The following is a 23747-nucleotide window of genomic DNA, read 5'->3' as shown; positions in this document are numbered from 1 at the left end:
CCATACTCGAAAGTAAAATTTTCCGTTTTTCAATTGACTCTTTTATTGCTAGGGGGGGGGGGGGGTTGTGGGGGGGTTATCGACTGTTTCCTTTCTTCATTTTTGTGAAGCTACTCTACAAATAACTAAAAAATAATAATAAAATAAAATTTATTTGACAAAATAATGATCTAAAAATCAACAAAACAAATAATGCATACAATATAAAAATAAATTCTTAGAATCATAATTGATTATAGCATATTAAAACTGGTATAAATTAAATAAGTAAAATAAATATGTTGAATCTTTACAGTAGGTACTTTAATGTTTTTTATTTTTTTATTCTTTTATTTCACAATGAAATCATATCTATAAATAGCAAAAAATCATGAAAAGCTTTTTTAAATTATTGCTTCAACTTTAATGAGTAAGCTTATTTTAAAACTATTGTTGGAAGAACAAATCATATGAAAATTATTTATAGTTCAAATCCATAACGATCAATGCTTGCTTAGTTACAATCATACTAATTTGAATACACTATTTAAGTACAATAATAAACACTACAAGATTATCATTACGCGAGTAAACATGCTATTTCTATGTATCAAAGATCAACATCATAATTATATAAGTTAACGTTAATGGGCTAGGGTAATGGCATAAATAAATCGATTTTTATGTACCAGTAGGGCTAATTAAATATCACTTATAGGCATATTCAAAGTAGTCTTCGAATATATAGAAATCCATTCAAGTAACAAACTGAAAATCTTCATTAATATCATAGATTTTGACATCCAGGTATAATCTACCAGAATGGACACCATCCAATGTAGCACTGGCAAAGGTTCTGGTGGCTGGTTGCCTGCTCAATCAAACGGTCAACCTGCTCCTTCACATCAAGCTCCTCCTACACAATTTATTTGTTTTAATCTGATTTTTAATATCTATAATACAAAGTAGAACGATGTTTGTTTGTCTGTCTGTCTGTTGGTTTGTAGTGAAGGATTTCGCTAACAGCTGAACCGATCGGGTTCTCCTTTACAGGGTAGCTTCTCATAGGTCCCGGGAAGGTTTATAACTATTTTCTTGGGGGGTGGGACACCCCTACCCCCCCCCCCCAAAAAAAGAAAAATACCCCCCTCCAATTTTTTTTCTTAATTTTTTTAAAATCTAAAACACGAAAAATTAGTTTGATTAAACCTCTTGGGGCAAAGCCTTTAGAGGCTAGGGGCGAAGCCGCTAGTTAACAATAATACAATATGCTAAATTAATAGCCTGAATATATGTCTATCTGTATAAATATTCTCATAGATCTCGTAAACGGCTAGACCGATCGTTTCATAATTTTATTTTCTTAAACTACAAAAATATATGGGATGGAAGGGTATCCATTCCCAACCAACCAAAAAAAAATAATATGAAAGGGAAATCATCCCCCCCCCTCTTCAAGATAGGGTTAATTTAGGTTAAATTATTTATAAATTATTATTTATAATACAAAGTAAAAATTGGCAAAAAAAATGCCAAACACTGCAAATGGAAGATTATAGAGGAAAGTAAAGGAAATGATTACCTTTTTATCAAAGTCTCTACCAGTGAGTTTATCCCTGACTCTCTGAACAATATCCAGAGCCTTCTTATTCAGAGCTCCTTGCTCTACTGAACCACCTTAACATAAATCAGATACTTCATCTCACATTTGAACTATCAGAAATAAATACCTTTGGTGCTTAAATAAAATCTTCCAATTTTTACTTAATTAAACAAAGGTAAAAACATTTATAATCTTAGCAAATGTGAAAGTTAGGCAAAATATCTTTTTAAAATCTGTATAAATACATGAATACGGAATTTCTAAAATTTACATTTTAAAGCTTGATTACAAAGATGCTAATTCATAGGACATAAATAAATAGGACTATTATTTCATAAAAGTTTTGTGTATTTTAAAGCTAAAAATAACCTTTTTTAACATGAACAAATACTTACTGATAATGATTATAGCGTTACTAAGTTTCTCAATTAAACCTAGCACTGTTACAGTATCGATAGGACAATTCTAACATGCCTTAATCAACGCAATGACTTTCAATTACAGAATAGAAATTCTTCGCTTTTAAAAATCATTAAAAATCTTACCAAGACTCTCATTCTTCTTGGAGGTAGGATCCCTGTGTATTTCAGGTATAGTCTGGAGGTTGTCCCCGTCCTCTGAGAGAGCTCCAGAGCTGGCAACTATGGACTCCTCTCCTCCTCCGGCTCCACCAACATTCTTGGATTTCTTAGACTAAACAACGAAAAATTAATAAAAAAATTACACAAAATGAAATGCATAAAAGATAACAGTTTTCTATTTAATTATCTTGCAAGTCATAAGTAATAAATTAGTTTAAGTATTAAAGCATATTTTAGTTTAAGATAATGATAATAACGTAACACTATTTCAATTTTAAAAATTAAAAAAAAACAGGAAATGGTAAGAAAATTTTAGCTAAAATATTTCATTGGATAAATGAAGAAGTTGTGTTTTGTTATGAGACAAAAGATTTCTTGAATTGTATGTAAAAAAATATGTTATGATGATACAATATAAGGTAAAATGTATATAGACTATAAAAATTAAAACATTAATAGAAGACTGTACCTTAGGTTTATTCTCAATAAGCCTCCAAGCGAGGAGAGGATCATACACAAATGCCTCCAGGACTGCCATCAGTGAATCCTTATTCTTCCTGAGCACCTCCATAGTGGACTCACAGGTTGACCTGTAGGTACCCTCTATTCCTGTCACCTCCATGGCATTGATCAACATCCTGATTTTAATAGTTATTTATCGCATTGTATAAACAGGCTTCCACAGATATTAAAATGAATAAGTGAAAGATTTAAGCCAGTTTTGTTAGAGCCAAGGGACCTAAGTCCAGTGCAAACAAAACTGGAATCAATTTTATGATTTTAAGGGGGGGGGCGAAAGTAACACTTTTTGAAACCAAAACTAAGAGTCAACAAAGGAACTGAACTAAAAAAAGGGTTAAAGGTCTGAGATTTTGCTGTTTCCCGCTGTAATTTTTGTTGCCTTTTCTCGGCGGTTTTCGGCGGTTGCGCCGCCGTTTTTTCACAGTTCCATATTGTACCCCTATAAAAATGTCAGACCTGTAACACTTTTTTTAGTTGAGTTCCTTTGACTCTTAGTTTTGGTTTCAAAAAGTGTCACTTTCGCCCCCCCCCCCCTTTTAATATTCGTGGAAAAGTGTCTTTCAGTATGGCTGAGAACCGGTTCTAAACCAGCGGATATCAGTTTCAAAGCAACACTTAAAAATAAGTTACAAATATACTTTTCATTTGATGACAACACTAACACCTTAATAGGAATTACTTCAAAGGAATTAAAATTTTTTTTTTTTAATACAAATAGGTAGGTACTATACAAAGGATAATGAATATTTAAATAAATTCTTTCATACCTTGTTAGTCTGAAAGGAATCTTTTCAGGGAACTTCTCTCTGGTCATAGCAACCTAAATCATTATTTAATGTTATTATTTTAAACAGATGTACAGAAAAATGTTTAGTTCTTTACTTTTTAAAAAGTTTAATGTTGTCCTAAAAATCTTTACCTCAAAACAATCACCAAAATCAATATGCAAGATCTTTCCAGAATTTCTGTCCAACAACAAATTGGAAGGATGACGGTCACCCAGACCAAGAACATATCCAACCATAGACATGACCGCCAGCGAGCGGGTAAAGTTGGTCCTGCGGTCAAACCAGACCTCGCTGGAAGGAGACTTGAGCAGCAGAAGCTTGGCAAGATCATCCCCGGGTGTTTGCTGTAGGGAGTGCTCAAACACCTAATATCATGATTTTTATTATAAAAAAAAAGATTTTTGGCGGATTTTTCAAAAGTTTAATAATCGCACAAATATTTTTTTATAGAAAATGGATTCCAATGGAGATTTTTAGCAACAAAGTTAGAAAAAGAAGAACCATGAAATTATCACCTCAACTTTGTTAAGCAAGGGCAAATGCTCGTAGTCCCCGGTCATCTTTAGCATAATCCTGTGCTCCAGGTTCAGTACCACCCTCTTCTTGTCCCTGTAGTCTCTGATTAGCTTGTGAAGGGTATCAGACATAGGCACCCATCCAATAAGGCCGCTGTTGGTTGATAATGGGATCACAGAAAACCTAAAATAATGTTAATGTATGAATGGTAAATAATATATTTGCATATTTTAATTCGTACAAAGAATAGCAGTTAAATAAATAAAATGCCAACCTCTGAATAGTAAGATTACGCCTAAATGTCTCAGGATCAGTTGTGAGAAGACTGTTGACAAGAGAGAAGAACTGCATCACCCTCTCGTCCTGCCTCAAATCCTCGTGACCCTTCAGCAAGAACATATACTCCTTGCCGTTGGTTCCACGCATTGAAGTCTGTCTGGGACGCTGTTTGCTGGTAATTACCTGAATCAATGAAATATTAGGCATGTAAAACTTTATATTATACCACTGAAATGCTATGTGTAGGTGTTGTGGAACTTTACCTGGAGGCTAGGTGAGAATGAGCTGATCCTGTTGACAGGTTGTCCAGGAACGTAACTGCCAGGAACTGCAATTTCAAGGTCTCGACACATAAGCAACTAGAAAATGAAATATTTTTTAAACATTGCTAAAAAAATAATGGAAAAGGAAAAATAATTCTTTTCAACTTTTTTTCTGAAGTAGTGTTTAATGAAAATACCTTAGGTGATACATATTGAAGCTCTAGCTGTGTCAACTGGGGTAATTGTCTGGTTATTCTCCTAAATAAAACAAGAAAAAGTAGATTTACATTTTTATAACATACATATAATAATAATTTACTTCCTATGGTTCTAACTTCTAACTTCTAAAATCATTCTTTACCTGAAAACATGATAGTACAGGTCCCAGGCTTGGTTCAAGTCCTTGATATTGTTGGAAACCTTGTACCGTTTGCACCATTTCTGGGCCTCGATCAACTCATTACCATAATTCTGACTGAAGCTCGTTTCTTTCAATGTTTGGGGTCCCTAAAATTTTTGATTATGTGATATTGTTTAAGAAAGTATGTTAAATATTTGTAGGTAATATTATCTTTAATTTTTTCCTTTTTTCATAATTTCTTACTATTTGTTTTCCTCAATGTGCCAGGTCGAGCCACTTGTTATGTTATAATCACACCAGACGGGTTAGGTATAGAAAAAAGGCATTTACAATCTATTTAAAAAAGGAGGGGGGGGGGGGGAATTTAACTCGATAAGCACTTTGAGGGAAAGCACACTTTGTTTTCATCATATGCATCTTAAAATTACTCCTAACCTTGTCCATCATCTCATGTAGAGGTTCAAGAGTTTCAAACATTCCAGCCACATCCCTTTCACCAAAGAAAAGTCTGCTTGCCTCCTCAAGACCTTCGTGCCACAGTTCATGCCATAGGATCGCAGTTCTAAATAAATGCAAAAAATTAGGACATTAAACTGTATTAATGTTCGACGCATGACACTGCTAGTATAAGTAGTGAGGATGCCTTAGCTAATCAGGGTTAATTGAATTTACCTGATAAGTTCATCAGAAACCATAATGGCTTGGTTGACAAGGTTGTCACTGTGTTCTCTCATCTTGTTCAAAATCTTGTTAGCGGCATTCTTGCGCGTCTGGGCACTAGACTTGCTGGCTACAGTCAATGGGTAGATTAATGCCTAAAAATACGTTTAATGTTAACATTAAACAAACACACCCATATATTGTAACTTAAAATTAATACAAATAAAAAATATTATTTTGTATGAGAATAGTTTCACCTGTGGATGATGTTTGCCAACATCTGTCAGAATTTGATGAATCAGCCGACTGATCAGCGGTCTATTTGTATCAATCCTGGCAATCAGCTGGGGGATAACCTGAAGCCAGGTGTTAATATCAATAGTTCGAAGCCCCTCATTCAAAGCATCATACATCTCAGTGTAATGACCATAGTCGAACCACAAGGTCAGCAATCTTAGGGTGTCTTGTAAGCTGGAACCCTTGGATAGTGAAATGGAACGGATAAATCCTTGTAAAGCTGGCACACCATAGCTGTTGATATGTCCTGGTGATAGCCCATTCGTTGAGTGAGCATAGAACAGCAATGTTTCAAAGTTGTTAACAGCCCAGTTATGCCAGGCCTTGTACCATCCACTGTCATATTCAGTGGCTGCCTGGAAGTACTGCAGGACAGTTGCTATTCCTTCCTCTCTGGTTGTTCTGGACTCTGGCAAACCTTGTAAATTTTCTTGCCAGCTGCCAAGTTTTAAGTAGCAGCGGGCCAGCAGTTTTCTGGTTTCAACAAGCTGCTGTTCGGCTTCCAGGTCTGGAGAAGCTGCGCTTGTCAGCTGTGAGATTCTTGGCTGTAAGTATCGTTTGACAAAGTTATGCAGTTGAGAAAATGCATTCTGTTTCTTGTTGCTTCCCCAAAGGAATTTACAATATGCAAATGTTGCCTGAGGTATGGCCGTTGGAAGTGGATGTTCCAGATTTGTTGAAGGATCCGTTCCAAGTATTGTTACCAATGCCCTGTGACTTAGCTGTTGTCTGTTTGACTTGCGACACAGCGAAGCATACTTGAGCCAGGTCTGCTGGTGTTCAGATGGCTCCAGGACCAGGGATCGAACCTGCAGAATACGGTGCCAGTCTTCCACAACCTTCTGGCAGCCCTGAAGACGTTTCCACCACATTTCCTTGATTGTTTCACGCCTGTCAGGGTCTAGCTTATACTCAATCACCTCTTCTAGTTCACCCAACATTTGCACCTAAATATTGTAATATAGAAGTAAAATCTGTATTTTTATACAATATAGGTTATACTGTATAAAACTTGATTTATATACTGGGCTTAATAACAATTTAGATATCTTTGTTCATATCTTCTGCTACAAAAACAAAATATAAGATTTTATCAGCATCAAAAATATTTATTAAGATATCTAATTCAATTTAGATGCCACAATCCTAATTTTCCTGATTAACTTGAAAACAACTAGGTATTTTTAAATATTTGTTAAAATTTAAAAGAACTCATTCCAACCTGTATCATGATAGGATAAGCTCTCTGGTAGCTTTCAGCCGCCAGAGCGGTCAACTCCGTATCCAACATATCCCTGGTCTGTTCAATCAGCTGTTGGGCCACCTCATACTCGCCATGATGGATATTCAGCACAGCTCGATAGAAGGCTCCGTCCTGGCTGTCTCTGGGTAGCAGGGTGACTGCCTGCTTCATCCAGTTCCAATCCTTACGGCCCCAGGCGGCTGCACTTGACATTCGTGCCATCCGGTATTTGGTATCGTCAGTAACCTAAATAATTATGAATTTATGGGTTTATTTGGAAGATCATATATAAAAAAAGATCTAAATCATTTGCATGCATAATCTTACAATATTTATTTCTGTCATAAATGTCTTGTTCTCCAATTAATCTTACTGAATGATTATGTAAGTAAAAAATGTTCAACACTTAACAACTAAACAATACTGAACTATCAATACTATTTTATTTACTTTTTTTAGGGGGTATATAAGACTAACCTTGCTCCAATTACTACATGAAATATCATGAAGTTGACCCCACTCTCCCAGAGCCTCAAAACATCTCATCTGGCCCAACAGTATCTCAGGATCCACACCGTGGTCAGTGTCCATCTGCTCCTTCTTGTAGGCCTCCAGGGCCTTGTCCCACTCGTTCAGCTTCTCATACCATCGCTCACGTACCTAATAAGATTAATTTTACATAAAAAATATTATCCTATTATTATTATTAAATTCAAATCAACAATTGAGTCACATCAATAAAATCAACAATTGAATTACACCAAAGAATAGTCAACTTAAAATTTGTTTCGCTTTTTCACCTTTCATATGAATCTATATATCTGTAATCTGGTTCTTTTTATCACTTAGAGTACTCACTATTAGGTAGGTTAGGTACTTTTTTTACAAAAACATTTTATTTTACCTTTAGTTCTCCTTGCAGATTATTCTTGCCCCACTCTAAGAGGCCAGCAGCAGCCTCCTTTTGTCCAAGCTTGTTGTTGATAGAAATCAAGGATTCTAGCACAGGGACTGTTGGCTCCTAATTATTAAGTATGAATTAAATATCTTTTATAATGAAACTTCGTTAGATTTAGCGAAATAAGCCTAATCATTACCTAGCATTTTTAAATATGCCTAAATATTTAGCACATTTATTTTTAATTGTCTAAGCTAAGTATAGTTTGTTTTTTTAAATATTGTTAAAAAAATTCTTACATTATGGAATTCAGTCTCCTTGTAATGCAAAGCTTTTGCATACGCCTTGCATTTCATAGCCTGTCTGCCCAACAACTTCGGATCTAGAGGTAACGGCCCCTTGTCTGAGTGCTCCATAAACTCTGCCAGGTTGAGAATTGTTTGTGTGATCTCTGGTAGGTCAGGAACCTCAAGAGCTTGCTCCAGACTGGCCATTAGGTCATCCTGTTGGACAGCGTCCAGCTCAACCCAACAGGATATAAAGCTGGCGTTGAATAGGTCCCTGTAAACATTAGTAGACATAGAAAAATGTACCTACTTTATCAATAAAATAGAAATTATACAGATTATTTATATTAATTTAAAATCTGTACTTATCTACCTGGCAAGTTGACCCAGCTGAGTAGCCACAGTCCAGCAGGCACGTAGGGCAGGACTTGGAGATTCCTTCAACAACTCAATAGAAAACCTTCTATGCCATTCGATCCAGTCCTCTTTGTTGATTCTGAAAAAAAATATTTAGTTTTATTTTGGTTTTTTGATTTCTATCTTTAATTCATTAAGAACCTACCTAGTGTATAGTGTATACTATATTTCATTCAAATTTCGAAGTTATTTTTTATCATTACACTAAAATAACACTATATTCTATGATTTTTGAAAATACCTAGGTACGTTCTATATTTAAATTCAACAAATCACCTTTTACTCACAGTCCAAGCTCTCTTGAGGTTTGCTGCGGACACCTTGCACTGTTTCTTAGCACTGCTGGACTCTGGAGGTGGCAGCTTCAGGTTCTGCTGTGCTCTTTGCTTCAGCTTAATCTGGTCCTGGACAGAAAGGTTAAGCCATCAATAAACAATTTAACTTATTTTCTTTTTACTATTTCATCTTAGACTCGCGGTTACGTCTAGAGAACTCCAAAGTCACTTAGGGGGACGGGGCGGCATTTTATTCTAAAGGTGATTTCTCATTGGGTGGAGGAGGTGCCCTACTGTCCAATAATGGTCATAAACCTTTCCTATGCCTAAATAAGCTTCACTTTAATGGAGAACCATATTAATTAAGTGATATAGCGAGATCCTTTGCAACACACACAGAGACACCTTGTTATTCTAAAAGAATAAAAAATATTCCTACCTCAAGCTCAAAGTTGGATCCAGCCTTCATAACCCTGGCCGTAATCATCTCATACTTCTGGTGGGAAATTCTATGCTTTTTCAATACCTTAAAAGTATAACAGAAGTTAATTATAATAAAGCTGAAAATCTTTCCATCTTTAATGATACTGTGATTCCTCTACTCCAAAGAACTCAAAAAATGGAGGGATTTGCGGTTCCCCAATCCACATTCCACATTGTTCCATTTCTTTACATTGTATCACATTAAAGCAAGTGCAATGCCTAGTTTTAGCGTTCTAATCCAGTTTTAAAGTCTTGGAATACATAACTTTACTCCAAATAAGCATTTGCAACCCTAACTACCAAAAAAATGTTGAAAAGGGGGGGGGGGGGGGCGTAATGACATAAGCTCTTAAACCGTGAGCAAAATGGTCTAAATATTGAGCTAGACCCTTCAAACTTGGTATATAAGCCTAGTCCTATAGGTATTACATCTAAATGGCAAATTTTATTTTTAGGTTAGGTTAGGTAAGAAAAACCCTGCGGAAATGGGGTTTTTAGGCTTTTTTTGGTCTATTTTGATGTGGAAACTTGCCTTAAATTGTTTTTTCTTAGGGTTTTAACTTAAATACACTGTATCTATTCATATGGACATTATTTAAGATGATTCAGCAAGTCGGGGACCGACCCCAGGGGGCTAGGTGGGTGGCCCGCAGGGGTTAAGTCATTTTTCCCAATATATTTGTTGTGATACATCAAATTATAGGTTTTTAGGTCAAGGAACTCTAATTCAGAGCTAAAATAAGCATTAGACTAATCTGAAGCTAGCCCCAGCGGGCTAGGTTGGTGGCCCGCAGGGGTTAAGTGCATTTTTTCTAATATATATCTTGTTATATATCAAACTATAGGTTTTTTAGGTCAAGAAACTCAAATTCTGAGCGAAAATTAGCATTAGACTGACCTGAAGCTAACCCCCCCGGGCTAGGTCGGTTTTCTGCAGGGCTTAAGAGCATTTACATAACCTAACCTAGAAACTTACTTATATTTTTACAGGTTTCTTTCTTGAATAAACTGTGTCTATTAATGAAGACTTTATTTAAGATGATCCAGCAAGTCGGGGACCGACCCCAGCGGGCTAGGTGGGTGGCCCGCAGGGGTGAAGTGCATTTTCCCCAATATATATGTGATAAATCCAATTATAGGTTTTTTAGGTCAAAGAACTCAAATTCAGAGCTGAAATAAGCATTAGACTAATCTGAAGCTAACCCCAGCGGGCTAGATAGGTAGCCCACAGGGCTTAAGTGCATTTTACCTAACCTAACCTAGAAACTTACGTTTAATATTTTTTTTCAAATAAAACTGTCCATTCATGAGGACCTTATTTCAGATGATCCAGCAAGTCGTAGACCGACCCCAGCGGGCTAGGTGGGTGTCCCTCAGGGGTTAAATGCATTTTTTTAAAAGTATGTGTTGTCATACATCCAACTATAGGTTTTTAAGGTCAAGAAACTCAAATTTACAGCTAATAAAAGCATCAGACTAATCTAAAGCTAGCCCCAGCGGGCTAGGTGGGTTGCCTGCAAGTCTTAAATGCATTTTACCTAACCTAACCTAGAACCTTACTTGTTTTTTTATGGGTTTTTTTCTGGAATAAACTGTGTCTATTTATTAGAACATTATTTAAGATTTAAGACCCCAGCAGGCTAGGTGCGTGGCCCGCAGGGGTTAAGTGCATTTTTAGTTGTCATACATAAAATTATAGGTTTTTTAGATCCAGAAATTCAACGGGGTAGCTTCACAAAATGTATTTGAACTTAATTTAGTGAACTGCATATTTTTTCCTGGTTAATTGGTTAAACTACATTTATAAGGCATATATTTGAAAGAATTTAAATTTTGATAGTACAATGTTAGCAGTGGAAGAATTTAATATGCTAATAGGATACAATTTTTTAATTTAATGTATACCACATACCACAAAAAAACTAGCATCAGGTTGCTATTGTGTTTTTTTAGCTCCAAATTGACTTTAAAAACCTATAGTTTGATGTATAACAACACATAATTTGGAAAATTTACCCCTGCAGGCCACCCACCTAATCCGCGGGGGTTAGCCTTAAGTCAGTCTAATGCTTAAAATAGCTCTGAATTTGAGTTTCTTGACATAAAAAACCTATAATTTGATTTATGACAACACATACTTTAGAAAAAATGCACTACACCCCTGTGGGCCACACACCTAGCCCGCTGGGGTCGGTCCCCAACTTGCTGGATTATCTAAAATAATGTCCTCATTAATAGACACAGTTTATTCAAGGAAAAAACCAAAAAAGAATAAGTAAGTTTCTAGGTTAGGTAAAATGCACATAAGCCCTGTGGAAAATCTACCTAGCCCGCAGGGGTTAGCTTCAGGTAAGTCTTATGCCAATTTTAGCTCTGAATTTGAGTTTCTTGACCTTAAAAATCTTTATTTTGATATATAACAAGATCTATATTGGAAATAATGCATTTAACCCCTGTGGGCCACCAACCTAGCCCGCTGGGGCTAGTTTCAGATTAGTCTTATGCTAATTCTAGCTCTGAATTTGAGTTAACTGACCTAAAAAACTTATAATTTGATGTATCGCAACATATATATTGGAAAAAATGCACTTAACCCCTGCGGGCCACCCACCTAGCCCGCTGGGGTCGGTCCCCGACTTGCTGGATCATCTTAAATAAAGTCCTCATTAATAGACACAGTTTATTCAAGAAAGAAACCTGTGAAAATATAAGTAAGTTTCTAGGTTAGGTTAGGTAAATGCTCTTAAGCCCTGCAGAAAACCAACCTAGCCCGGGGGGGTTAGCTTCAAGTCAGTCTAATGCTAATTTTCGCTCAGAATTTGAGTTTCTTGACCTAAAAAACCTATAGTTTGATATATAACAAGATATATATTAGAAAAATGCACTTAACCCCTGCGGGCCACCAACCTAGCCCGCTGGGGCTAGCTTCAGATTAGTCTAATGCTTATTTTAGCTCTGAATTTGAGTTCCTTGACCTAAAAGACCTATAATTTGATGTATCACAACAAATATATTGGGAAAAATGAACTTAACCCCTGCGGGCCACCCACCTAGCCCCCTGGGGTCGGTCCCCGACTTGCTGAATCATCTTAAATAATGTCCATATGAATAGATACAGTGTATTTAAGTTAAAACCCTAAGAAAAAACAATTTAAGGCAAGTTTCCACATCAAAATAGACCAAAAAGAGCCTAAAAACCCCATTTCCGCAGGGTTTTTCTTACCTAACCTAACCTAAAAATAAAAAATTTTGGATTTTTTTGCCATTTAGATGTAATACCTATAGGACTAAGCTTATATACCAAGTTTGAAGGGTCTAGCTCAATATTTAGACCATTTTGCTCACGGTTTAAGAGCTTATGTCATTACGCCCCCCCCCCCCTTATATAAATTTACCTTATCAATCATAGGTATAAAAATCTTGAATTTATTTCCCAGCTGTAGGGCTAGAGATGACAACGTCTCCATGGCTGATGGCCTGACCTCAGGACAATTATCTATAACCCTGACCAGAGGATGTATAATTCTTCCTGCGTACTCAGAAAAGTCCAGGCATGATGACAGATGATCAATTGCGTCAAGGGAGCCTTTTCTGACAGACCATGGTACGTCTAGGGAGTCAAACAGCCGGACCATCGGAGGGAGAACAAGATGAATGTAATCATCTAGGGTGGGTCCAAAATTCTCTAGGGCCACCAGCATTTTGTGGGTCACCTGTACAAAATGAAAGTCTATATTCAGAAAAATATGCAAAATGAGAAACACAATAAAAAGGCATATATTCTATAGCTAAAGTATTTAATCGATACTATGAAATTGTTAAGATTAAAATACAGAATAAAAGAAATAAGAAATAATCATCAAATTTTTAATGTTTTTATTAATGTTATTGCTACGCTACTTTTGAATCTTTCCATCATACTTAAATCTCAATTGCAAAAAAATCTAATGTTTATTTTACCTGTCTATCCCTGCTGGCATCATGAGTAAGAACTCTTAGTATATGAGGGATAAGCTGGGGAAGGTAAACTTTGAATTCAGACTGCAAGGCTACAGCAATGGCTTCAACTAAACATACAAGAGTATTAGACTTAATTATTTATGAAGAGGTTAGGAGGAACAAAATATATCTTATTATATAAAATAAGATTATTTTGTCTGTAGCTTAAGATTTCGATTTCTACAGAACCGATTAAGTTCTCCATATTATACATAGAAGCTTCAGGTTATGGGTGGTTTTAGGCTATTTTGTTTTTAGATTTATTTAACAGTATGGTTTTAGACCATTCTTATGTTCTTCTCTATCCAATGAATTACAAAGCCCCTAGATGCTGTGGGCGCAGACGTTAGTTTCTTCATATAAAACTCTTAATATAGAAAAATTTATTTTCAAAACATACCCAGAAGAATAATAGTAGATTGTAGCGGAGAATCCGGAGTCCAAAACTCTTTAATCATCTCAAAGATATCATCCAAATAGTTTCTAATATGCTGCTTCACAATTCCAATAAGCGAGGCCAGCTGTAGGAACAGGAAATCTTGGAAATTTTTGTCAGAGGCTCGAATAACTGTCATCATACAAGGAATAACCTTAAAAAACATACAAGTTAAACATGAGCAACTATAACAAGGCAAACTAAACCAGAAACTAAAATAAAGGGTTCGATACAATGATATTAAATATGAAAATTCTAAAAATACTTTCTATACCTGTGAAATATATGGAACAGCTTTGATGCCCAAAGACTTGAAGATAAAGTTGATGGCTTGAACCACACTGTTATGATGCGCTTGTAAATTTGGATCCCTGTAAACGAAAAGAAGATTATTATGTAGTTTATGATAAGATGAAGCTATACCTAAATAGTTTCATCTTCAATACCTAGAAAAGTTTGTTTTTCACTGAAGGTTTTATTCTAAATACAGATTTAAGTATGACACCTTATGTTAAGGTCAGTGTTAGATAAAAATAAGTAATCTAAACTTAGACATGTTGCAGATCTGATACTAGTGATGTTTAACAATCACATAACAGAACCTAGAGCTTACACAATTTTACTAAATTTTCTTCCTATGGCTGTAAATCATTCCTATACAAAAAAGACTATATGTTAACACAAAAATTACCTTATAATCCTCATAAGAGTAGCAATGGCCACACTAGGATAGAACTCCTCCAAAGTTTGAGCTGAGTTTGAAACCAACATCTCACTGGTTGATACCTCCTTGTCCTTAAAATAAATTCAGATGAGCGATTTTCTCAACTCAAGTAAATTACAAAAAAACAATAATTTGATTTTAGGGCAGTTAAAATAAATAGGTATATTTAATTCAATGTCCAAATAAAACCAACCAAAAAACATATGTTATAAGGTTAGTTGATGAAAAAGAAGGATGGGTTATATGAAAAATCAAAACACAAAAATCATATTAATAGGAGATATATTAACATTATTTTAATAATAAAATATAAAAATTATAAATCTTGCCTTATCCTCTTCTTCATTAATGGGAATTAGAGGCGCATTCTCTGTACCCTTGTTATCAATCTGTCCAAGATTCATCTTGTGCTTGTAGGGGTCCAGGGCTCCTAGTAAACCTAGTAGGCTTATAGTTTGTTTCCTAAACATTAAGAATATTATTTTCATGAGAAAGTAGTCATCAAAAGTAGAAAAAGGTAAACTGAAAGTGAAAATCACCCCTTAAAAGTAATGCCTAACGAAAAATTAATACATCATAATATGAAAGTAGTTTATTTGAAAAAGACTTTGGACCTTTTAAATAACATTAAACTTTCTCTTACCTTATCATTGGTCTCTGTTCAGTTCTAAGGAAATTCAGGAGATCAACAAGCAGCTGTGGATGTCTGTTGTATGGTTCCACAACACAACCTATTAAAAAAATCAAAATAAGATTAAAACATTTTGTAATCATTAGGCTAAGTTTTTTTTATGATTTGGACAATTAAGATATCACTATGTGTTTTGACAGTATTACTATTAAATCAAATTACACGATTAAATTTTTAGCAACTTATTGTAATAATTTTAATGGTATTTTGCATGCAAACCTGTAGATTCAACAAGCTGGGACATGGTCCACAATGACAGCTCTCTCTTCTGTGAGCTGGAGGCATCACTTAGGAACTCGAGGAGAATAGGTAGGAGTTCATCTACATAACCCTTCAGCGTAGTTCCTCCAACCTTAATTAAATATTACTCAGGTAAAATGGAATTGGTTTAACCAATGCTAAAGATATACATTATATTCGATAATTAGAAAACTTCTTAAAAATTCCGTTGAGACAAAATAAATTACCACAATTAAAATAGTTCATTGATTGATGATCAGTGCAATGTACAGATTAAAAATAATTTAAAATGAAAAAAAATAGTCACCTGTGCTAGATCTCCAATAGCTCTTAAAACAGAAGCAACAACCATTGGATTCTCATCTGTACTTTTTAGCTTAGGAATCAGAACCTGCAAATAATTTTATATGTATCTAAAACTTAAAAATAATAAAGTCACCATAACAAATTGTTAGGTATGAAAATACCTACATTTTTAATCAAGTTTAAAATACCTTTAGAATCGGTTCAACATAAGGCCTGATCAATTTTGGTGCATTGGCCACCAAATGGCCCAACAACTTGGAGGCCTGTTCTTTATTTCTACCAAGGCCAGAGTGCTCCAGCTCAATAAGAAGCTGGATCAATGTTTTCCTGCATTTGTTGTTAATTAGTCACAGTCGATTTCTTTTTCAAAGATTGTCTTTAAATCAATTCAATAGCTAATAGGTATACAATTTAAAATATTTTGTTTAATTCGATTTTATTAAATAAAATGTGACTACTTTCCTAAGGCTAGGCATAATATAAGCAGGATTCAGAACTGACAGGCGTCCAATAATGCAGATAGTAATCTCTCGGATTTCAAAGATTTCATCGTTTAATGCGATGAACAGAGCTGACAGATTTTCAGCCTTTACATAAAAGATTATTTTTTAATGATATCAGATATTATTTCATTAAAAGTGGACCATCAAACTCCCCCTATACCCAAGTAATTCTCAAAAAGGCAACAACGAATTAGACTTTCTTGATTTATCTAAACAGAATTCTATCTCTGCAGGGTTCTCCTAACCTATCCCCAACGAAACCTTACTGAAAGGATCAACGCTTTCTTTAAAGAGTATGAGAATAGTGAAAAAATCAAATTTTTCATGAATGAATACCTATGATTTATGTAAATTAAGAGATTAAGTCGGGGAGCTATAATTTTCATTAAAACACAGAACAAGTTAAAAGACAATGATGTTATGTTTTTTATTGTTATTAAATAATCTTTTCCTGGGCTAGATGATAATCAAATGAATCACTGAGATTATCCAGAACACAATATCTAATATCACCGTCCCCATCAGTTATACCAACTACAATTATTTATTTTCAAGCTTTAAAATCAATGACAAAAAAATCCTCGATTATTTTTTTCAGCAGTGTTTTTCATAAAAAGGGGGGGGGTAATGCAATCAATGTATAAATGACACTTAGAATTCGAATTTCGATCTGAAATTTTGCATGAGTAATTCTTGGTAGGTCTATTTTCCCTAAATCAAACAAAAAGTTGGAAAAGTAACGGCTAACGGCACAGCCGTTTAGCCACCTTATGGATATTTTCAATGCAAATCCATCACGAAACCTATTTCCACATGATACTCTTTGCTGCTCCAAAACGTTTTCAAACGATTCTAGCCGGTAGTTGCTGGTAATAGAAATCTAAAAAAAATGTATTTTGTATCATTTCACCTGATTTAAAGCAAAAATATGTTTCAAAAGTCGATTTCTACGTAATTTATGACAGATTTGCCCTAAAAATAGCCAAAAAACGACTAAACGGCTGAGCCGTTAGCCGTTACTTTTTCAACTTTTTGTTCAATTTATGGAAGTAGACCTACCAAGGATTACAAGTACTCATGCAAAATTTCAGATCGAAATTCGAATTCTACCAAGGATTACTAATACTCATGCAAAATTTCAGATCGAAATTCGAATTCTAAGTGCCATTTATACATTGATAACGAGATGGTTGCATCCCCCCCCCCCTTAAATAAAAATATAGAAACCAACTTTAATAGAAATTTGCAAGCTGGTGCAGTTTTGATATTAACTAACCATAAACAGACCCTAGAAAAACTTAATTTTTCGCCAAAAATCAAAATGTATTCTTAAATTGAAAATAAGATTCTTTGGACACATTTTAAAGCTTTATTCCTATCAATAGTTTAGCTAAGACTTCGTTGATGGTTGAGATAACTGTTGTGGACTTCTTCCCGGCCAAGCCCATCAAAGCAGACCTTAAATATGCATCTTTTTGTTTATTTCTTAACTTACAAGTACTATGTATTTAATATCAAAGTAAAATTCATAGCAATGCTGCCATTTACATACATTCATAATTTACATTTCCAATGTTAATCCCCTTATAAAAGTAGTAGGATCTTTGTCGGTTGTGTGTACCAAAGGATCTTGCTAACCGTTGAACCTATAAGGCTCTTTAAAGTGTAGGTTCTCATAGGCTATGGAAAGGTTTCTAGCTATTTTGAAGAAGAGGCCTCTAAAGGGAGGGGGGGGGGGCGGTAGATATACTTGAAGAATTAAACGTATACCTGAGGAGATTAGAACATGTCCTGACAGCCTCCTGCCTCACCTCCTTCTCTTCAGAGTGCAGATACGTATCTGCACAATGGCGCACAAACTGAAGCAGTGAATTTCCCTCAAAATCAAAAGATCCCAATGTTCGCAGACCTAAGACGATTGTTTGAGAATCTGGCGGTTCCAGGTTGGGCGGATTTGGAGCGATTTTGTGCAGGGGGGTGCCAGGATGGCGGAAGGGCTGCTGCATGAGAATGAGCGACAGGATTCCAAGAAGGCCGTCGGATATCTTCTTCTTGAGGGAAGGGATGTTGCAGGACAACTCCTTGAGTGCTGCTGTCACCGCAGGGGATAAACCTATGAAAAAAAAACATAAAATAAACCTTAATTTTCTACTGCGTATTTAAGCATTTTTTTGCTGTATTTATACAGAATTTCAATTATAAATACACTCACCAACTGCTAGCATACTATCTAACATTTCTAAAACATCATTGCGAATGCTTCCTTTCACTGCCCTGAAGAGAAAAAAATACATTTAGTGGGGGAAAAAATAAATTCTTAATTGATTGTTTTTTATTTGTAATACTGAGTTTGAAATTACTGATCAGGCCATTTTTACCTGGATAAAAGTGAGATGCAGGCAAACACTGCAGGATCTAAAACAGTACTGCGCTTCTTTCCGGGTGAATCCTTTTGTGGCAAGATGCTTCTAAAATATTTGTATTAATTCTTGGTCCAAAAACAAAATCAATTTTCATATGTCTTGAAAATATTTAGGTATTTCACAAAAAAAATTCTAAGTCTCTTACTTTAGTGTGTCGAGTATATTCTTGAGATAGATTTCAATTTCTCTTCCAGAGGCTACGGAAATAAGACCCAAGGCCATCAGGGCATGATATCTGTCTCTGTATTCACGGCTCTAAATGTAAACAAAGTATTAATAAATGGAATCTTTAATTAAACTTATTTCCTAAAATAATATGAAATTCTAACATTAACATTACCTGAAGACATCTGTAGATGTACTGCATGGTTTCTCTGAGATACTGTCGCACAAACTTGTCCTTGTTAGCCGCTGCAAGCTTTGGCAGAACTTGGATCAATGCATTCTAACAATAAATAACTTTTTCAATTAAATTACATTATATCTATTTGAGTTTATGAGTAAATAATATTTAAAAATTTATGAAATATATATAAAGCTCTTCAAATTTTAACACAAGAAAGGGAGAGGTCATTTTCTAGTAAATCCCGTAAAGGTGTGTGTTATAAGGCCTAAAAATAGTAGTAGAACGATAAGGTGCTCTATATATTTGTATTTCCTATTGAATAGAACAATAGGGAAGAAATTTTTTTTTTTTTTTTTTTGATAACAGTACCTGGAATATCTGAAATTTCTATCAAACGCTTTGTTTGGCTCAAACTGACACAAATAAAAAAAAATATAATTATAATAAATCAACCTGTAAAGAATGACTTCTTCCTTTGTTTAATGGTATAGATTGTTCTTAACCTTTACCTTGTACCTATAGAAAACATTATTATTATAATTATATTTTTTTTAAATTTTTGTCAGTTTGAGCCAAACAAAGCGTTTGATAGAAATTTCGTATTTTTTTTAGATAATCCAGGTACGGTTATCAAAAAAAAAAAAAAAAATTTCCCTATTGTTCTATTCAATAGGGAATACATATATCTAGAGCACCTTATCGTTCTACTACTATTTTTAGGCCTTATAACACACACCTTTACGGGATTTACTAGAAAATGACCTCTCCCTTTTTACCTGCAAATGTGGGTTTTTGCAAAGCTGAGTGTTCTTGGCAATTGCAAAAATTGCAGTGCAAATCTCGTTGTATTGTTCCTGTAAAACACAAAACATTTATAGTAGAAGATAAAAAAAATAATATGAAAAGAAATAAATATTTTGGTATCTTCTTTTTTCTTTTCTTTAAGAACAATTAACCTGTAGCAGAGCTTTGCACAGAGCACTTTCAAAAATGGGTTCCCTGCCCACAGCTACAGTTCCAAACCAGTTAAAGGGAATTGTTGTCACACCAGTGTTGGATCTTTTCATGTCTTTAATAAAAATTGATTTTAGAAATCGTAGATAGCAATAAATGTTTAATATCAACATCTTTAAAATATTGAAAGCGAACTATGGCTAATGGATACTTACTAGCTAGTTGTTTGTAGTGTTTCTTAACAGAGCTGATGTTAAAATATGATTCCTTGTTCTCTGACTCTTGCAGGGCGGGACCAGAACCCGACAAGTCATGCAACTCTCTGCAAAATAAAAAGAAGTTTATCACTTAGTCAAAAGTGTAATTTCTATAATTCTTTTTCCTATCAGCATGTTTAGATGAATATTGAACATCAAACATTTAAAATTTTATTAAAATTTGTATACCTATTTTCAAGCTCCCAATCAGCGTTAGAAAATCTGAACAGCTCTGATAGAACCAACAAACAGCCATGGATTCTGTCTTCCCTGGTAATGGTAGCTTTGCCCTGGTATTTTAAAATACATTTAAATAAAATACACAAAAAAAATAGTCAAATAAATATCTATAAGTGGCACATCAATAAATCCATTTACTAACTAGGAACTTGAAGTCAATTTAAAGCAGACGGACATGCTCTAATTTCTGAGAAGCTACGTATTAGATCAAAATCATTAACAATTTCCTACCTTGATTTGAGGAGGATTATCTTCCAGCCCGCGCATAGCTTGAGTATAGCAATTCAGATACCATTCCCTCTGTCCTTGTTGACGTACAGCTGTGCTCGTTTCTCTCTGGGCTGTCACCCAGAGGGCCATGCGCAGGGCGTTGACAGCGCTTTCGCGCAATTGCGGTTTTGGATCCAAGATGGCATTGAATATAACCTTTAAAATAAAAATGTGAGATTTCATAGCATTTATAAATAATTCAAATAAATTGAAATATTTAGTATTTACTTACATCAAAGAACTGTTGAACGTTCTGAAAAAAGAATGTTGGCATGCAGTAAGCAATCTCTCTAAGCACTAGAACAGCAGTATGACGACGTCCCTCATTTCTTTCTACAGCAGACAGCCACTCAAACGCCTTCTTAACCTCGTGCTCAATGAAGTCAAACTTGAGGTTGGTACCAGACACTTGAGTCAAACGAGCAATGGCCTTAGTTGCCAATTCGATGACGGACAAATCAAGAGGTGCAGTCTAGAAGAGTTAAGGATCTTTAAAACTTTATTAAGAAATGTTAAGGGTAAAATATAACTTTAAAACTCTTTTTAAAGTTATATTTTCTCATCTTAACACAAATATATTTAATCTTTCAAAATGTATTCTATAATCATATTAAAGATCCTTTCCTGTGAAAGACAATTATTTCTAAGATAATTGCCAAATCTAGAGATACGAGTTCCAGTGTTGCAAACATCCGCGTTCATAAGTGCAACAATGGCAAGAATACCTCCCAACTTTGAGTTTGTGTCTCCAGACACCATCTGATACAAATTTTGTTTAAATTTTTTTGTTTACAGTTGTTATATTTGAAATTTTGCTGGATCTAACTTAATTCAAATTGCAGATATTAAAAGTTGGTAAAAAGTGACTAAAAAAACACTTTAACAAAATCAAATTATGTATGTCTGAAGCCTAATATGTAATATTTCCTCCCTTCCCCCTAAAAGGAGTTGACTCTGATGTTAATGAATATGTAAAGGCTCAATATTTAGCCAGATATTAGTTGTGGGGGGTTACCCCAACCATCTCTTAGAACGTAGCCTCTAGGGGCTAGGAGATATAACTAAAAAGTATAAAAATAAACAAAATATTTCCTCGTAGATGTGGTGGTTAAATTCGTCGAGAAAATAGTTGAGCTCATCCTAAGAAAAGAAAAAACATAATCTCATAACATGTAATATTACGAAAAATGTATTTATTATTATTAATTTCAAAACAATATTTGAAAAGTATATAAAGAATACCTGAGAGCATTCTCTGAGATCATTGGAGACATAATCATGCAACTCCTTAGCTGCTTTGTTTCGCTGATTCTCATTCTTGGACTTCAGATCTTGAGCAAACCTAGATATCAATAGCACGAAAATATAACATTTTTTAATTAGTAGAAGTGAAGATCGAACAGGATATATATAGAATTTATGATGAGGAAACTTTTAAATCCTAGTAAGACATGAATTCATAGGTGTGGATTCCTATAAACAGGTACCTACCTACTCTATTTAATGTAGATGAATTTAAAACAAAATTTCCACTAAATTTTTATTTTATTTTCAAGGATGTTCCTAGCTGAATATGAACAAATAACCATTGAATATTGGATCTTGGAATATTTTTTTCTCCCTTTACTTTATATATTTTATAGGTGCCTTATATTCAAATTTAAAATTCTAATTTTGTCCCCAACAAATATAATATAGTTATGGTCCTTAGAAATAAAGTACAAAAATATACATATGATAACAATAATATTTTTGGATTGGGATTGAAAGTACAAACCTTTGCATAATCTGTTGTTGCTGTTGGGGAGGTTGTTTTTGCTGGGACAACTGCTTTTGTCCACTGCCCCCGGAGGGGGCTGATTTTGATAAATCTGACATACTTCAAATTTTACCAATTTTTTCTTATTTTCATTCTTTTGATATGATTTAAGTTTGAAATCATGTGCCTACTTTAAGGATAGGCCATACTTGTCTGAAATTGCGATGTTTATTTTATGTTTATAATAATACGCGGCATATGAGCTTTATAGAGTAATTTGCTATTCATGACGTAATATAATTCGAAGCAATAAACACTTCCTCAAGAACAAAATAAACTTTCTCGTATAGGCAGGTATAGCTACTTTACAGCTAGCCCCCCCAGAAGTAATATTTCTTCATAATATAGTGCCCTTTATTCAGAGAGGTTACAAAAAGAAGAAAAACATGCATAAAAGCATATTTTCAATTCTATAGAATTAATATAAAATCTCATCTATGGAAGTAAAAATTGTTTAACTCAATGTAATGATTTTTAAATGTTTTGAATTTTATTATATTTTACTTAAGACTTTTCTAAAAAAAATAGCCGAAGGAATAAGCCATAAATTATTAACTATGAATACTCTTTTTACAGTTAATCTATGTTTATCATACAATCACATTAAATAAGACGACATTTTAAACAAATTTTACTTTCTGCAAAATCATAAAAATCAATGAGAATAAAAACAAAAAAAAATATTTTTTAATAAAAAGTCCCAAAAGCTTAGAGTTTGTAAAAGCTCTGAAAATCATTAATTTTGTGTTTTTCTTAATTTTTTAGAATTAATATATTTTCTCTCCAAAAAGTGTTTATCAGCGGCATACGCGCTTGATTACAAAATTGTTGTCAAAAAGGTCAACTTTTACAAAATATGACAATTTACTACTCAATTTGATTTTTTGCACTAATATCCATTATTTAAATATTACATAAGTTAATAAGTTAAAATTAGATCCTAAAACTACACTAAATTGGTTTAATTTTATGAGCTAAAAAAATATATCTATGTATTTTGGATAAATTACCTTTTAATTGGTGAAATGATTTAAAAACAGATGTGAATTTATCTTAAATTGGTTTTCAATAAGAAATAAATGTTATC

At 34.2% G+C, this 23747-nt stretch overlaps 1 protein-coding gene across 1 annotated transcript; it reads right to left on the bottom strand.

Moving 5' to 3' along the window:
* Positions 1-133: 133 nt before the first annotated feature.
* mTor (serine/threonine-protein kinase Tor) lies at positions 134-22824 on the bottom strand. Its single transcript, XM_080152692.1, has 49 exons — positions 22619-22824; positions 22084-22183; positions 21936-21981; positions 21468-21602; positions 21074-21315; positions 20803-20997; positions 20521-20621; positions 20290-20396; positions 20077-20189; positions 19897-19974; positions 19115-19219; positions 18920-19029; positions 18730-18819; positions 18564-18625; positions 18122-18464; positions 17730-17809; positions 16805-16888; positions 16313-16437; positions 16037-16177; positions 15850-15933; positions 15522-15654; positions 15255-15342; positions 14941-15073; positions 14579-14682; positions 14162-14258; positions 13852-14041; positions 13413-13519; positions 12848-13165; positions 9409-9495; positions 8971-9098; positions 8651-8773; positions 8290-8551; positions 7997-8113; positions 7570-7752; positions 7072-7338; positions 5810-6796; positions 5565-5707; positions 5328-5454; positions 4893-5038; positions 4729-4789; positions 4532-4627; positions 4264-4451; positions 3989-4172; positions 3605-3838; positions 3453-3505; positions 2633-2801; positions 2128-2275; positions 1562-1656; positions 134-895 (listed from the first exon to the last, which is right to left on the bottom strand). The coding sequence occupies exons 1-49, from the start codon at positions 22717-22719 to the stop codon at positions 794-796; spliced, it is 7512 nt and encodes a 2503-aa protein (XP_080008818.1). The 5' UTR covers positions 22720-22824; the 3' UTR covers positions 134-793.
* Positions 22825-23747: the final 923 nt, after the last annotated feature.

Source organism: Acartia tonsa, chromosome 3, assembly GCF_053477335.1.
Source record: "Acartia tonsa isolate MP-2025a chromosome 3, ASM5347733v1, whole genome shotgun sequence".
NCBI classification, from domain to species: Eukaryota; Metazoa; Arthropoda; class Copepoda; order Calanoida; family Acartiidae; genus Acartia; species Acartia tonsa.
Note: the sequence above shows the minus strand (reverse complement) of the source record. Positions and strands in the feature narration are given on the sequence as shown.

What these genes read in the sequence shown, in the direction of transcription:
- mTor (XM_080152692.1), bottom strand. Translation starts at nt 22,719, where the DNA reads ATGTCAGATTTATCAAAATCAGCCCCCTCCGGGGGCAGTGGACAAAAG. An exon ending in AATATACTCGACACACTAAA is followed by an intron (nt 18,820 to 18,919) that starts GTAAGAGACTTA and finishes CAAATATTTTAG; the next exon opens with AAGCATCTTGCCACAAAAGG. An exon ending in TTATTGAGAATAAACCTAAG is followed by an intron (nt 2,276 to 2,632) that starts GTACAGTCTTCT and finishes TTCGTTGTTTAG; the next exon opens with TCTAAGAAATCCAAGAATGT.